The sequence below is a fragment of the Ictalurus furcatus genome, chromosome 1 (assembly GCF_023375685.1).
Source record: "Ictalurus furcatus strain D&B chromosome 1, Billie_1.0, whole genome shotgun sequence".
NCBI classification, from domain to species: domain Eukaryota; kingdom Metazoa; phylum Chordata; class Actinopteri; order Siluriformes; family Ictaluridae; genus Ictalurus; species Ictalurus furcatus.
In genome coordinates, this window is record NC_071255.1 from 4,279,612 (window position 1) to 4,297,376 (window position 17,765).

At 36.3% G+C, this 17,765-nt stretch overlaps 3 protein-coding genes across 3 annotated transcripts; all 3 read left to right on the plus strand.

Annotated features, from left to right (window-relative positions):
• Window positions 1–226: 226 nt before the first annotated feature.
• LOC128605447 (C-C chemokine receptor type 5-like) lies at window positions 227–2,368 on the plus strand. Its single transcript, XM_053620883.1, has 2 exons — window positions 227–572; window positions 1,315–2,368. The coding sequence occupies exons 1-2, from the start codon at window positions 551–553 to the stop codon at window positions 2,358–2,360; spliced, it is 1,068 nt and encodes a 355-aa protein (XP_053476858.1). The 5' UTR covers window positions 227–550; the 3' UTR covers window positions 2,361–2,368.
• Window positions 2,368–9,660, plus strand: LOC128605438 (C-C chemokine receptor type 5-like). Its single transcript, XM_053620872.1, has 2 exons — window positions 2,368–3,967; window positions 6,842–9,660. Exons 1-2 carry the CDS (start codon window positions 3,940–3,942, stop codon window positions 7,891–7,893), a joined length of 1,080 nt encoding a protein of 359 aa, XP_053476847.1. The 5' UTR covers window positions 2,368–3,939; the 3' UTR covers window positions 7,894–9,660.
• Window positions 9,661–10,369: 709 nt separating this feature from the next.
• On the plus strand, window positions 10,370–11,986 carry LOC128615962 (C-C chemokine receptor type 5-like). The gene is made up of 2 exons (XM_053638388.1): window positions 10,370–10,376; window positions 10,713–11,986. The coding sequence occupies exons 1-2, from the start codon at window positions 10,370–10,372 to the stop codon at window positions 11,753–11,755; spliced, it is 1,050 nt and encodes a 349-aa protein (XP_053494363.1). The 3' UTR covers window positions 11,756–11,986.
• The last annotated feature ends 5,779 nt before the right edge of the window (window positions 11,987–17,765 follow it).

The following is a 17,765-nucleotide window of genomic DNA, read 5'->3' on the forward strand; positions in this document are numbered from 1 at the left end:
AATATTTTGCAGGAACAGGTGAAAAAGTCTATTTGCTTTGAGAATTTGCTTAAGCTGGTGTGGGCTAATGTTACATCCTTGTCACAAGGGCAGTGACTCCAGCATCTATTTATGCATCGTTCCAAGATAATAAAGTATAAGATTATTAATCATCTCCATGTGTGCTATCCTGTGAACACATCAGTCTAATTCACTAGGTTTTTCTGTCTCACACATTTTACTATGAATGTGAATGAGACATATCATATGAAGCAGGCTGCTGCATCATTTAAAGGAGTCTGCCTTTAAAATCTGTTAACATTCGACTATAATCCATATTTATACTGTTAATCCGTCCCAGGGCTTAGATTGGCTTGTACAGTTCCTATCTGTGGTATGTTGTAAATTTACAAAATGTTTTTTTGGATTCGCATGTTTCTGTTTGGTTGAAAATAACTCTTCTGGCAACAAGACAAAGCCCCACCTTACGAAAGCTTCCCTTTTAAGCACGGCGTCTTGTTAGAATACACAGTCTGTTTCACAATCTTTCTTGGGCTGACGAGAGAGGCTCATGACATTCTTCAACATGACAAGTAGGTTTCCATTTTAAGTTACTTTCTGCTCATTAATTCTTATTAGTACAATCAGTAAACTGTGTGTAAAATTTCTTAGACAGAGAGCTGGAAAACTATTTTTAAACATGGGATTATCACTAAGCATTAAATAGTCAGTTTTTGTTTTTAGCAAGCTTCAATTTATGGACAAAAGCACTGAAAAGTGTTTTGACAGTTCATAAATGTACCATTGTACTACAATGCAGACTTTCATTTTTCGATATGAAATGTGTGAGAAACGATTCATCAACAAACAACCCCAAAGAGTTGAGTTATATTTTAGCCATAAAGGAAAAAAAAAAAAAAACCCATGGGGAAATGATAAGCATTTGTCCATTAGCCTGGTTTCCATCAATACAAACCTTTTTTTTGATCTTGTAGAGATGTAGAAATGACTTAAACTGGGTTCGTTGTCTCTCTAACTGAAGAGCAGCTCTGATTATGTTGATGAGTTTCTGGGTATTTTATCTGAATACAGATTCTCAAAAATAAAAAAAACTTGGGTTGACATGAATGTTTTTACACTGTTTAGAGTAGATTACTGAAAATAGCCAATATCTATAGCTGGCGATAGATCACATTTGCACCAGTATCTTAAAGACACCATTTTTTTTTGTGAACCAATTATAATTTCAACTGCAGCATTAGCCTTTTTTCTGTTTTTTTCTGCTTTTTAACATTTGATGAGACCACTGTTTCTTCTGTCCCACCCCCCAAACAGCTGAAAAGAATTCTGATTACGACAACCTAACAAATTGTAGTTTCCCAGTCTGCAACAACAACATAATGGACTTCAGCCGAGTCTTCCTACCTACCCTTTACAGCATCGTCTTCATCTTGGGGTTAATTGGCAATGGCCTGGTGCTGTGTGTCCTGGTCAAGTACCACAAAAGTTCCAACATGTCAGATCTGTGTCTCTTCAACCTGGCTATTTCAGACCTCCTCTTCCTGATCTCATTGCCTTTTTGGGCTCACTACGTTGCCATCTCTGAGTGGACCTTCGGGGGCTTCATGTGTCATGCAGTGACAGCGCTCTACATGCTGGGATTCTATGGAAGTATCTTCTTCATGATCCTCATGACCATTGACCGCTACACTGTCATTGTCCACACTTACACCTCCCTCTCCTCCAAGCACCGGTCTGTCAGAGCTGGCATAGCCCTGGCTTTGTTTATATGGGCACTTAGCTTGGGAGCTTCTCTGCCAAACATCATTTTCTCTCAAGTGAAGAATGAATCTTATGGATGGACATGCAAAGAGGAATATCCTGAAGGATCAGTGTGGAAGCCATTCTCTTACATTGAGCTGAACATCCTCGGCTTGATCATTCCTCTCTCAGTGATGGTGTTCTGCTACTCACATATCATCCCCATCTTAATGACGATGAAATCTCAGAAGAAACACAAAGCTGTCAAGCTCATGCTGGTCTTAGTCATTGTTTTCTTCCTCTTCTGGACGCCCTACAACATCGTCATCTTCCTGATGTTCCTGCATCACTTGGGCTACATGAGCACCTGTCAGTGGCATCAGGACCTGAGCATGGCTATGCAGTGGGTGGAAACCATAGCGTTCAGTCACTGCTGCCTCAACCCCATAATCTACGCCTTTGTAGGGCAAAAATTCAGAAATTTATTTCTAAAGATCCTGAAAGAATGGTTTCCTCTTTGCTTTGGGCATTGCATGACAACTGAGTTCTCAGAGAGGAGGACCATTAGGTTCTCACACACCTCAGTGATTTCCAGCTCAAAGTCAAATTCAATATTGTAAGCATTATCACGTTTAATGAACTATTAAGTCTTATTATGTCTCTTTTGTCAGTATTTCAGTTGTCATACTGTTTGGACAGTGTAAGCAATGTGAAGTAAAGTTACTAATACTGTTGTTACGTACTATTTGTTGATTATTTTCTGATATTGATAATGTAAAATGTCATGCTGTTTTACTTGTTAAGAGAGAACAATGAACACTGTATTATATAATATATAATACAGCACATAAAAGTGTGCTGTTTTAGGAAAAGAAGGCTCTGGGTCCACTGTGACCCTGACATGGATAATGCACTTCAAAAGGATGAATGAATTCCTCCTCTTAACATGCTGACAGTAAAGCAGCTTGTACATGTCTTTTGGGTATCAACATGTTTGCACTTGTTTTTACATGCCAGTTTAGTCTCAACGGACAAACAGTTTATCGAATGTCTGAGAAGGAAGTCGTTCAGTGACTATAAATCCGATATGGCTGATAGCATCTATGTGTTCTTTAGATTATACATGCATTATGAGCGAGTTTCTAAATTGAAACCTGTACAGCTAAGTTCGTGCCAGAAGTGCTGATATCATCACATCATTACATCACAAAGATATTTAATACTAGCATATGGCATCTGCATGTACACAGTGAGGCTTTCACAACACTGTAAAACTGGATAGTTCATTTAACTCAAAACATTTGAGGAAACTAATGACCTCAAAATGTTTAAGTTGATAAATCAATTTCTTTAAGCCAAATACACTTAAATATAACAAAAATTTAACTCAAACTTTCTAATTTAAAATAAATTTTTGTGAATTTTCTGAACAAAAGATCAAAAGGTTAAACAATAAAGAAAATTTTTCACAGCCTTCTTATATTTTAGCTTGTATTTACCAAGGGTGTAAATATTAGTGGAGGGCACTGTATATTATCAAACAATTATTTGGTAGGAATGGATGAAAATGTCTATTCAGTTTGAAAATTCTCCAGTGAGCAAACATTGAAATAAAGTGTAGTATTATCAGTCATCTCCATGTTTAGCTTCCTCTGGCCATAATTATTTCAACTGAATTCTTGGTCACTCATTTTACAATACAATAGTTGTCATTAAGTATTTAGAGGGCACAAAATAGATCACAAAATAGACCTCAGTATATTAACCGTGGCCGCACCTTATTAACAAAATAACCTCCATATCACCTTAGCAGCGTTGTAGTAATATGATGAAGCATGTCTGAGAACTGAATGACATTATTCTTTTATTACTTGAAAACCCTATCTCCTGTGCCTTGAAGTCAATCTTTAAACCAGTCAATTCTTCTTCCTCCTTGTACTGGAAATATAATAAAAAACCAAAACATCAAATTAAGAAAATGTCCTCTATTTATATAGCATTATTTGTAAACTCCAACGATGGCACATATGTATGTATTAATGTTTTAGATTAGCATGTATCTCATTTCTTCTCACATAGATGGAAAATAACTGTTCTGGCAACAAGACAAAAGCCCCACCTTATGAAATCACAGCTCAGCCTTTTGATATGTAACAACCTTCACAGCTTGTTTCACAGTTACTCTCGGAAGGCTGAGACATGGCTACGATGTACAGCAATGTGTCAAGTAGGTGGAACTTTTAGTCCTTCAGTTCCGTTATTGTTTCTCCAATCAGTAAAGCATGTCTAAACTCTCTCGTGCCTGTACAAACTGTCACTGGGTTCTTTGTCTCTCTGAAAAGGTAGTTTATAATTTTTTTATTTAGTCTTTATACCTTACTGACTGTATACATTGTTTGACATTTGTATCCTTCTATGCTGTTTCGAGTAGATTATTAATCAATGCATGAACAATTATCCATGAACTTGTACAAACACCTTGTAATTTGTGTCTTTGAAACTCAGAATTAAATGAATGTGCAGCGATTTGTACAAATAAAGACACATTTGTGAATACAAACGTCCTATTTTGTATTAGAACGGATCATAATTTGTGCATGCAACAAGTAAGATGTGGAATTCACTTGTGGATCAGGAGACACACGTGCATTCATCGACATCGATCCTGCTCGTTTAATATGGATTTCTAGACTTTTTTCTGCGGTATGCCTTGCACAATCCACACACGAATATCTCCCAATCTACACCTAAGAAAACAGCTACTACTACTGTAGATCGCAGTCTTAGCCTTACAGAGTCGGTGGTGCTAGGGGAGAGAGCGGGGCACAACCTAACACATTTTGTTTTCTTAAGTTTGTGGAAAAATACTTTTTTTTCACATTAATTTTTACAAATATCTGGTACAAATATTTGTACTAGTTTTATGTATAAAGCATATACTTTTTTCATTATTTAACCAGAAATAAGAGAAGTGAAATGTTAGAACGTTTTCGATTGTCAATTATAAAGTGTAATTTATCGATTTTTTAAAAAAAATTACTTTTAAATTTGCCTCAAGTTAAAAGTTTACTTAAATGTATTTTGGCAAGACTACGTTATTTCTATTTCTGTATTAAATTGAGTTGATTATAACGTATAATTGACATACTTCGAATTTTTTATTGAAAAATCACACTTGGTAGCCCGCATGTAATCTGTGACTTGCACGCCAAGCGCGTTCTATAAATAGGCTCATTTTTAACGACAGATTTTTCGTTTTTTAAATTTTTTATTTATACTTCCAAAAAAATATATATATATTTTTTTATGAAAACGTGTTAGCATTTCAAATATCATTAAAACATCAATATTTAGAAGTTTACGCATGCTATTGTTAATGTACGTAAAGTACGTTTCTCATGACGTTAATTATGGTTGATGGTTCACCAATCAGTTCAACTCTGGGAGCAAATCCCAAAATTTCAATACAAATTCTTGGATTATTTTCCAGAATTGATTGTTTAATAAAAAAAATCTTTATTATTATTACTAGTCATATTATTATTATTATTATTATTATTATTATTATTATTATTATTGTTGTTGTTGTTGTTGTCATTGTTGTTATTAGTGGTGTTATTATTAATAGTAGTATTGGTGCTATTGGTGTTATTATTACTATTATTAATCATTAACATTATTTTTTTTATGCCAGGATATCAAGATATTTCATTATCCCTTTGACATAATGTTGTTCATTGAAAGTAAAAAAAAAAAAAAATATATATATATATATATATATATATATATATATATATATATATATATATATATATATATATATATATATATATAATATTTTTATAGCCCTCTAGACTATTTTATCCCTTCAGGGAGCCCTCGCTCACAAAAAGTTTGGAGACCCCTGTTCTAGAGCGTATGGATCAGGCTCTAGTAACAGCCATCTCTAGGGAGTGTCAGCCAATCACAACACACCTGTTTCTACACCTGTCAGGCCTCCATGTGCCTCTCTCAACACCAATACTCCTAGTTCACCCTTACAACACCATCAATGATACCTCTGCCAGAGTGAACCAAGCTTTAAAGAGATGGCTGTAACTAGAGCCTGAGCCGTACTCCCTACAATGCTCTATCAAATAAATAAATAAAATCTATAAATTATACATTATAATGAACAATTGAATACGTTCTAACATTTCTCTTATCTTATTTCCGGTTAAATAATGAAAAAAAGTACATGTTTTATACATAAAACAAGACCAAATATTTGTACCAGACATTTCTCAAATTAGTGTGAAAAAAGAAAAATGCTTTAGAACCCTAAGTACTTTTCCACAGAACAAAAAGTGTTACGTTCGTTCGTACGTATGTACTATCCATGTTGTGTGTGGATCGGGGGGATATTCGTGTATATATATATTTGGATATATACATCTTGCTTGTTGCATGCACAAATTATGATACATTAATACAAAAATAGGACATTTCTATTCACAAATATGTGTCTATTCTATATCTACAAATCGCTGCACGTGCATTTAATTCTGAATTTCGCAGACTTAAATTGTAAGGCGTTTGTCTGTCCATTTATAATTGTTCATGCATTTATTAATCATTTTGAGATGAATTTCATCCCATAATAATAGACGATACCAACTGCATGCAATAGATGGTCCTCCAGAACAGTAATAAAATCCTTAAACTGTCATCTCTTCATACGTAAATGAATCACATGAAAATGTATCACATGTAAATGAATCATACGTAAATGAATCACATGTAAATGAATCACATGTAAATGAATCACATGTAAATGAACCATATGAAAATGAATAAATAAATTAAAGACAAAAAAGAAAAAAACCCAAAACAAAACAAAACAAAAAATGTCATCTCTTCACCAGTGTGTTCATCAGCTATTAATTAGGCCAGACTAACAACAGGTTTAACAGTTCTTTTAGAGCGGCCACACAGAAAATCCAACATTAGCCTTTTTGCTGCTTTTTAAAACTTGATTTCACTTCAAAAAATTTTACACTGTAATTTTTCATGCAATTTGTCTTAATGAGACCATGTTTTTATTATTTGTTTTTATTAACAGCTGAGAACTACTCTGATTACCAAAACATACAGAACGACAAGTACTCAGTCTGCAGTAATATCAAATTAAAGGCCTTCAGCCGAGTCTTCCTACCTACCCTTTACAGCATCGTCTTCGTTGTGGGATTCATTGGAAATGGCCTGGTGGTGTGTGTTCTGGTCAAATATCACAAAAAGTCCAACATGTCAGATCTGTGTCTCTTCAACCTGGCTATTTCAGACCTCCTCTTCCTGATCTCATTGCCTTTCTGGGCTCACTACGTTGCCATCTCTGAGTGGACTTTCGGGAGCTTCATGTGTCATGCAGTAACAGCGCTCTACATGCTGGGATTCTATGGAAGTATCTTCTTTATGATTCTCATGACCGTTGACCGCTACGCTGTCATTGTCCACACTTACACCTCCCTCTTCTCCAAACACCGGTCTGTCAGAGCTGGCATAGCCCTGGCTTTGTTTATATGGGCACTTAGCTTGGGAGCTTCTCTGCCAACCATCATTTTCTCCAAAGTGAAGAATGAATCAGTTGGTAGTACATGCAAGGTGGAAAATCCTAAAGGATCAGCGTGGGACTCCTTCACTTACATTGAACTGAACATCCTCGGTTTGATCATTCCTCTCTCAGTGATGCTGTTCTGCTACTCGCGCATCATCCCCATCTTAATGACGATGAAATCTCAGAAGAAACACAAAGCTGTCAGGCTCATGCTGGTCTTGGTTACTGTTTTCTTCCTCTTCTGGATGCCCTACAACATCGTCATCTTCCTGATGTTCCTGAAACAATTGGGCTACATGACAGGCTGTGAGTGGGAACAGGACCTGCACATGGCTATGCAGTGGGTGGAAACCATAGCGTTCAGTCACTGCTGCCTCAACCCCATAATCTATGCCTTTGTGGGGCAGAAATTCAGAAATTTATTTATAAAGATCCTGAACGAGTGGTTTCCTCTTTGCTTTGGTCGATGCACAGCAACTGAAACGAAGTTCTCAGAGAGTCGGAGCTGTAAGTCCTCACGCTGGACAAGTATCAGTACAAAGACAAAATCAAAACAGTAATTGTTATCACATATTATCACTAACGCCTATTTCAGCTTGTAAAAGTGAATAATTTATGCATATTTTATATGTTCATACATTTTGAATGAGCAGTGAGTTCATTTTCAAAATATAATCTACCGAGAATATGTAATCACATCATAGTAACTAATATATCTCATTATGTCTCTTTTGTATTTGACTTGTATTACTATTTGTAAAGTGCACCGGTGTATAGTGTCGTTACTATTGCAACCCAAAGTGGATTGTATTACTAGAAAATATTCAACTTTTGTGTCACCTGTTAAAGACAGAACAACAACCAACACGTTGCATTACATAATGAATAAAATACTTGAAGGCATGTTATATATTATAAGGCTCTGGATCCACTGTGACCCTGGCAATGATAAAGCACTTATTGAAGATTAATAAATGAATCCTTCATAAACCCTGCCAGCAAGTCAGCTTGTCCATTTCTTTCAGTGGGATCAAGTTTTGACATGTTTTTACATACAGGTTTTGAGTCACCAGGCTGAGCCAAATATTTTATGCACATATCAGAGAGAGAAATTATTCTTTGACTCGTATTTGGGTTGGACAGGTCAGGACCAGTTGCAGAGTGTTGTTATTTATAGAATTGTGGTGTGACTGATAGCATCTGTGCAACCTTTTACTTAACTGGGCGTCTATTAACAAAGGAGTTAGTTTGCTTTTACTTCAAACACAGAAATTTGTGCCAGATCACAACGCCACTTCTCAAAGTTATTTAATGCTATTGGCATTATATTGTGGTATATGCACAGTAACAGTAACTTTCACAATAACAAACTCTCGGGTATACTTTCTTTTTCCTGCAGGCTCCCAGTTATAATAATGTAGGCAACTACATATTGGAGCAACTACATTTCCCAAATACTTTCGTAAAGTACGAATCTTTAAGTGGTTAAAATGTAATTTTAACTAATTTTAACTGGAATTCAACTAATAGATCTCGTATGGTAGCACTTCTTGTATTGTTCTCTGCTTGATATCGCTTTGCTTGTATCTTTCTCATTTGTAAGTCGCTTTGGATAAAAGCGTCTGCTAAGTGAATAAATGTAATGTAAATGTAAAAGTGGTTACAAATATCTGTCAGTGAATCTTGGTTACAAAAAATGGATATGCAAGCGACACCTAATGAAAACCTTTCAGAAGTGCTTTCTGTGTGAACTCGTCTGGTGAAGTTTGTCGCAGTCATGGACCAAGAATAAAACTTCTGCTGTGGGATATATATTACCAACAGGGTGTTTTTGTTCATGAGGTTGTAAGGTATTGTTTTATACACAAAAAAAAATTACAATATGGGTGCAAATAAAAAGCAAGCACATGCTAATGTTCTTGAATCCTGAATCTCATATTCTAAAATCTATAGGAATATTTTGGTATCTGATCTGTAGTGAGCTGCTTTCTTATAATATTCCATGACTAGGCATTCTCAAAGGTAATTTCACCTTCAGGAACAGCCATCAAGCTGGAAATGTATTTTTCATCACTATTATTAAACATGGGTTCACCACTAAGCACTAAAGACTTAGTCATTTGCACAAGATTCAGTTTGTGAGAGGAAAAAAAAGGATTGAAAACAGAAGGAAAGTGTTTTGACAGCGCTTAAATGTAACAATAGATGATACCACAGATCGGAAATAAAGTTTTAAAGATTCAAAGATTAATCAACTGACAAAGAACACCGAAAAGCTTCCATTTCTAGCAAAGTCACAATGAAAACAAATAAATAAAAAATCGGGGGAAAAAGCATTTGTCCGTTTGATTGGTTTGAGTTAGTCTTCTTGATCTTATGGCTATATGTTTGTTTTAAATAAAGTTTTCTTAAATATCTGACTACGTCATACCTTGTAGTGGTGGATTTCTACCCATACCTGCCTTTAAGCAAGATGAACATTAAATCCTTGTCTTGTGTTTTCTTTTCATAATGTACTAACCTTCCCAACAATGTTGATGGCCTCACCAAAATCTTACAACAAACAAACAAACAAACAACAACAAAAAAAACCCAACTTCAATGGGTTTGTGGTAATATGATGAATCATTATGAACAATTCAATAACTTTTAGTCTAAGTAAATCCTTAGACGAGGCACTACAGTCAATCCTGTTACATGATCGATTTAACTATTTAATGTCTGTGAAAAGTGTTTCTTATTAAATGAAAGCGCCCTGTTGTGTTGATTTCAGGTGTCTGTCATTAATGCATGTTAATACCATTTGAATGTAATACATATCATCAGAACAGTAATAAAATTTAAGATGGTACAGTTCTTATTTGTGGACTCTGACTACATTACTTATATAAGTTGTGAATGTTTGTATTTGCATGACTGTTCGGTCAGGAGGATTTAGCTCCACCTCGCAGCTCAGCCTTGTTTTATTGTAGCTTACACAGTCAGCTTTTACAGTCGCTGCTGGACTCAGGAGTCACAACCATGATATATCCCAACATGACAAGTAAGTGGCATTTTTCCATTCTGTATAAGTCTTAAATCTAGGAATTGTTTGTAGCTATCAATGGTCATTATTCCAATAAGTAAAATGTGTGTAAAATTTCTTTTACACTGGTTTACATTGTTTAGAGTAGATTGCTGAAAATATACCTTCGCTATAGCTGCAAACAAATACTGTAGTGATCAGTTCATCAGCTGATAAAATACCAACCAGCAATAGGTTTAATTGTCTTTTTTTTTTTTTGAGCACAGCCACACATAAACATGCAATAATGTATACATGATTGTTTTATGTGCGCTAATGAGGCCCTTGTTTGTTTGCTTTTTTTTCCATAAATAGCCAATTATTTGGACTACGACAACCTAATTTTAGACCATAACCAAGTCTGCAACATTGACAATATAACGTCTTTCAGCCAAGTCATCCTTCCTTCCCTCTACAGCATTGTCTTCATTGTGGGATTCGTTGGCAATGGCCTGGTGTTGTGTGTCCTTGCCAAGTACCACAAAAGGTTAAATATGACAGATGTGTGCCTCTTCAACCTGGCCCTTTCAGACCTCCTCTTCCTGATCTCATTGCCTTTCTGGGCTCACTACGCTGCCATCTCTGAGTGGACCTTCGGGAGCTTCATGTGTCATGCAGTGACAGCGCTCTACATGCTGGGATTCTATGGAAGTATCTTCTTCATGATCCTTATGACCATACATCGCTACGCCATTACTGTTCATGTCCATACCTCCCACATCTCTAAGCACCGGTCTGTCAGAGCTAGCGTAATGCTGGTTTTGTTTATGTGGGCACTTAGCTTGGGAACCTCTCTGCCAACCATCATTTTCTCCAAAGCGAATAATATATCAGGGGAATGGACATGCAGGGGGGAATACCCACAAGGAACAGCATGGAAGTCATTCTCTTACATTGAGCTGAATGTCCTAGGCTTGATTATTCCTCTCTCAGTGATGGTGTTCTGCTACTCGCGTATCATCCCCGTCTTAATGGCGATGAAATCTCAGAAGAAACACAAAGCTGTCAAGCTCATCTTTGTCTTAGTCACTGTTTTTTTCCTCTTCTGGGCGCCCTACAATATTGTCATCTTCCTGAAGTTCCTGCATCACTTGGGCTACATGAACACCTGTCAGTGGCATCAGGACCTGAGCATGGCTATGCAGTGGGTGGAAACCATAGCGTTCAGTCACTGCTGCCTCAACCCCATAATCTACGCCTTTGTGGGACAGAAATTCAGGAATTTAGTTCTCAAGATCCTGAAAGAGTGGTTTCCTGTTTGCTTTGGTCAGTGCACAACAATCATCAGTGAGTTCTCAGAGAGGAGGAGTGCTATGTCCTCACATTCCCCAAAACTTTTCAGCACAAAGATTGTGTAGCCAAAACTAGGCAAAAGTGCAGCAGTTGAAATGCATTTTTGTTTAGATTATGCATACTTTATATGTTTAGTTCTCCATTTCATACTGATTCTCCACATACAGACCGATGAGCTCATTTTAAGCATAATCTACTGAATCTAAATACAGCTCTTTAAGGATATATAATCGCATTACATTAGTATTATTACATTTCATCAAGTCTTCTCGTCTTTCACTTGTCCTAATTGCACATTGTAGCCGATGTGAAGTGAATTACTGTTACCAACTGATTGTCTACCAGCTAGACAATCAGTTGGTAACAGTAATTCACTTCACATCGGCTACAATGTGCAATTAGGACAAATGAAAGACAAAAAGACTTAATGAAATGTATAGGAAGCTAGACTCTAACTTGTTAAGAGTGAACAACAATGAACACTGAGTTATGTAAGATATACAACACTCACTGCTGTGTTGCCCTGACGTGAACTGGAGCTACTGTCACCACCCCCGTCAATTATTTTCCTATAAATGTACCTACCAAAGAATTTTATTCTTCTTATACTACAGCAATCTGCTAATGATTAGAATAGTTAATTGATTAAAGAACATACTTTTTAATGACGTGTAGTTATGTTTAATGTTGTATAATGTGTGTGTGACAAGCTAGTTCCTGTTATCATTTACATTATAGCAGCTATAAACATATATACAGAATGCTTTTGTAAGAATATGCCAAACAGAGAAAACTCTTACCCAAAAAGATTGAATGCCAAGGTGCTTCAACTAGAGCTGCAACAACTAATCGATAAAATCGACAATAATCGATTATGAAAATCGTTGTCAACGAATCTCAATATCGATTAGTTGGTCTGCGCACGGTACATTTACTCATTACGTTACTTCTGTTCCGAAAACACGCACTGTGCAGTAGTGCAATTACACCCTAGTGGTCAGTGGTGTAATTGCAGGGGGTCCGCTGGAAAGTTTTAAAAATGTTTAAATAATATAATATATCCATCCATCCATCTTCTACCGCTTACTCCTTCTTCATGGTCGCGGGGGAACCTGGAGCCAATCGGGCACAAGGCGGGGTACACCCTGGACAGGGTGCCAATCCATTGCAGGGCACAATCACATACACACTCACACACCCATTCATACACTACGGACACTTTAGACACGCCTATCAGCCTACCATGCATGTCTTTGGACTGGGGGAGGAAACCGGAGTACCCGGAGAAAACCCCCGCAGCACGGGGAGAACATGCAAACTCCGCACACACATGGCCCCGGCGGGAATCGAACCCCGGACCCTGGAGGTGTGAGGCAAACGTGCTAACCAATGAGATGTTTTAAAAGTAATCCATTTGGTTATTCGCGTGCATTCACAAATATCACGTTAGCTGAGCTGACGGTCGTTCACTGATGGATTTATTTTAAATTTACTTTTCATAGATGCAAAAAAAGCACGGAATTAAACTACAGTCCTAAATTAATAATATATATTCTGATGTGTTTATTTGGTTCTTTTCAGTTTTATAGAATTGGACGAACAGTTGTGTAAAGGTTTAGTCTTAAGTTTATATTTGTAACACTCAGTTTGTGGATTTTATTTTAAATAAATGAAAAAATGGTACTGGAAGTCTCCTCCCCATCCGATTAATCGAAAAATAATCGGCCAACTAATCGATTATGAGAATAATCGTTAGTTGCAGCCCTAGCTTCAACTCAGAACGGTGTACACACTTATGCAACAGGTTATTGCATATTTTTTCTTTGTCTTTTTTTGTCCCTAAAAAGATTCTTATTTTTTTTTTTTTTCCATTTTAATAGCTTACAATTTCACAATAAAGGTAGAAATGTTCTGACATTATTTATCTTGGTTTAATGTTTTTTTTTTTTGTTTTGTTTTGCATCACAAAAACCTGCCATTTTAACAAGGGTTGGTATAGGCTTTTTACAGTATATTTACTGTATTTGCATTTCTTTCTCCAACTGGACAGCAGGTGTAGACTTATTTGAACTAGGTTGTTCTAGATTTAATTTCAGTAATACATTATTATAATGCCTACTTTTTCTTTCAAAATGTCTGCTTTCTTTTAAACTAACAGAAACCAGCCTACACTCCAAGCCTGCAGGAAAAGAGAAATAAACTACTGTACGGATTGTACAGGCTGTTATGTTGTACATGTTATTGTGGCTAAGTATTTGTCAGTCTGCCTAATCCACTGAAACAAACAAAATGATATGTAATAACAAGTCCACTGTTTTCTCATAAACAGCACAATAACGCAGCATAAAAAATATCTGTGGTAGACAGCCTTTGACAAAAATGCATGTATTAAAAAAGCACGACTGAGTTTCTAGGCTGCTTTCCCTACAAACCCGGAAGTTTGTATGCTGATATGATCACATTGATGCATCACAAAATTTATTACTGCTTATATATTCACATATACAAATACCCAGTGAAGCTGCCACAATAACAGCCCGTGTAAACAGCCTGTACAAGCAATACAGTAGTTTAGTTCCCTTTTCCTGCAGGCTTCCAGTAAGTAAGCATCCACAGCAACTACATTTTCCATCATTCTGTGACTGCTGCCTGTAATTTTATTGTTGGGTTAAATGAGACACACATGCAACATGTGCATGAATTCTGCATGAATTGATCTGTTGAAAGTTGACACAATTATGGACCAAAAGTGAAACGTGTAATCTTTTGGACATGCGGGCCAGTGCAGCTCAGAGTTTAATATTTCATGGTAAAAAAATATTAGGCAACGATCAGAAACAAAATAAGGTGTACACAATGAACGTCTCAGAACTTACACGTTAAGCAATATTGGTAAACCTTCACAATATGAATGAGTATGAATGAGCTTTATACTGTCTGTGAACAGGAATTGCCAATAAAGAGAAAACGTGTCCTATAAATTGGGGGATGTGGCGCTCTGGTGGCGTGGCAGGGATGCGACAGGTGAATTCTACAGCAGGGATTTTCAAACTTACCTGCATGTGGTTGTGGGAGTGTGGTTGTAGGATTTCCATCCAAACAAGCAAGAGTCATACTGATTCCAAACTGATTGAAGAGCCCTTATCTGTAAATATTGGTCGTCTCATAAGCGTATCACGTGCTAACTCTTCCAGTAATGTCAGTTCTGCTATTTACACCACCTCAGCTTGTAGACAGCACATCCTCCTTTTATACATTGAAATTCATCTTAATTGAACAACTAGCCTTAGCTGTCCTTAAATAGATTCTATAATATGTATTTATAATATATACAGTACTGTGCAAAAGTTTTAGGCAAATGCAAAGAAATGCTGTAGAGCAAAAATGCCTTCAAAATAATAAAATTAAATGTTTCTACATTCAAAAAAATACAGCAAAGAGCAGTAAATAAAAGTAAATGAAACAAAGTCAATATTTGGTGTGACAAAAAAATAAAAGAGAGTAGTCTCCGATACAGTGTGTGCAGTTTTATAAGGAAATGAGCTGTAAGTTTTATTGAGCATCTTGCAGAACCAGCTACAGTTCTTCTGGAGACTTTGACTGTCGCACTTCCTTCTTAATTTTGCAGCAAAACCCAGCAGCCTTCATTGTGTTTTTTGTCTGAAAGGTGGTCCCTTACGTAATATGCTGCTTTCTTTACTGACATACAAACATTTCTCTGTAACATTTCATTTTGTGCTAGAAAACTAATGTTTGGGAATCTAAAATGCAATTTTTTTGTACTGACTTAAATAAAAAATCAACTTCACAGATTGGTGAACCTCTGCCAATCTTTACTTCTGAAAGACTCTGCCTCTCTAAGATACATTTTTTATACCCAATCATGTTACTGACCTGTTGCCAATTAACCTCCAGCTGTTTCTTTTTAGTAATACTTACTTTTCCAGCCTTTTGTTGCACCGGTCCCAACTTTTTTGAGACGTGTTGTGGCCATCAAGTTAAAAATTACCTTATTTCCCCCTTAAAACGGTACATTTCCTCAGTTTAAACATTTGATATGTATTCTGTGTTCTACTGTGAATAACATACGGGTTTATGAGATCTGCAAATCATTGCATTCTGTGTGTATTTACATTTTACACAGTGTCCCAACTGTTTTACATATATATATATATATATATATATATATATATATATATATATATATATATATATATATATATATATGTGTGTGTGTGTGTGTGTGTGTGTGTGTGTGTGTGTGTGTGTGTGTAACATTTCTTTAATGCCATTTAGGCCTATATGAAACGACGGGTCTATAAAATATTTCATTTTTGTGTGTATTTGAAATAATCCATATATAAAAATGCAGTAACTCATCACAAATGTCAATCAATCGAAGTTTACATTGGTTACTTAGTTAGTTTTTATGCATAAATTTAGATTTACACACACTCTGGAGCAGGAGATGAAAGTTATGTTTCCGAATTTATGGGATTTTCATGAATACCAAATTTTTACACATAAATTCATTCATATCCAGCATGAAACCCATTGTCTTCTTCTAACACTTCTGCCACAACTTGTATAACTGTGTATCTACAGTAGGACTCTCTATTGTACTCTGAACCGGGATCTTGGCAGCTTTATATTTCATCTTACTCATACAAATTCTCAGTAATACTTTGAGCCAGTTACGCATATATATATATATATATATATATATATATATATATATATATATATATATATATATATATATATAGCCAATTATGAGTAAATATGTTCAGGCCACAAGATAAAACGCACTTACTGGCAGCATTTTTCTTTACTGTTTCTTTTCTTTCTAGTACTGTTGTTGCTTATTGGTAAAATGGCTTCCATATTGACTTTGAACCAAAGAAGTAATATTGCCACGTGAATAGAGCCTAACACACAAGTGTAAACATTGTTTTAATCACCCGGTAGGGCCTACACTCCTGAAATTCTCATCAACTCATTCCCCCTAGGTTACAATTATATATATACACCTATACACCTACATATACACTCCTGGGGGGCGGGGGGGGGGGGGGAGGGTCAAGCCCAAAATGTCAAAATATTAAGCTTTTAATGGCCTTCACAATTCCTGCTGGGCTTAAACAATCAAATGTAAACAGCTTACTAATAATATATACAAAGGCTGCACGGACAATACGCATGATGCTCAAAACCTGGATCTGCAGTGCTGGGGTTGACTTGCTACAAACTAATAAAAAGGCAGGAGAAAACTGGAAGGGAATGTTCAGGGAAAGAAATGCGACCTGAGTACACTAAGAACTGTGCCTCTTACGTAAATCCTTAAACTATGCACTGAACTCAATCCTGTTTCTCTTGTGCACCGATTTTAACCACTGATTTAATAATTGAATATCCATGTAATGTGCTTCTCAGTAAATATCTGCTATGGGGCTGATGACAAATAACATATCAGGTTATGACACATCATGACACATAACACATCACTGGGAACATCACTGCCTAGTACGGGAACTACAGACCACTGCTGAAGACCAAAAAGCCCTGCAGACGGTGGTGAGGTCTGCTGAATGGATCACCATGTCTACACTGTCTACAGCAGGTGGTGAAGGTCCAAACCAGCAAAGATCTTCAAGCATCCCACATACCCCAACAATAGATAGGACCAAATGGCCAAGGTGACTTGAGGAACAAGCCTTGTTCCCCTAGCCATCAACCATGAATTCATGAACACTACTCCAGCTCCTAACCCCAATGCACCCACAAACAGCAACCGGACATAGTAACTCATACAGGTGACATACGACGTATTTACACATGCACTGGACACTTTATTGTGAATACATATGCTATGTGCCTGCAAATAGAGATACATACTGTACATACTTTTTCATATGTGTATTATTTGTATGCTCTTGTTTGTGTCATCTTACACTCCATCCTTACCTTATACCCATTGTATATTTTTTGTATAGTCTATTTATTGTTTGTTACACTCAGTCTTCGGAGATGCCACTTCTCATTTCACTTCCACTTTGCACCAGTTACAAAAGAACC

Bases quoted from the DNA above. Each gene is read 5' to 3' on its own strand.
- LOC128605447 (XM_053620883.1), top strand. From the start codon at position 551: ATGACATTCTTCAACATGACAA. The intron at 573-1,314 runs GTAGGTTTCCAT...CCCCCCAAACAG, and splicing joins GACATTCTTCAACATGACAA to CTGAAAAGAATTCTGATTAC.
- LOC128605438 (XM_053620872.1), top strand. From the start codon at position 3,940: ATGGCTACGATGTACAGCAATGTGTCAA. The intron at 3,968-6,841 runs GTAGGTGGAACT...TTTTATTAACAG, and splicing joins GATGTACAGCAATGTGTCAA to CTGAGAACTACTCTGATTAC.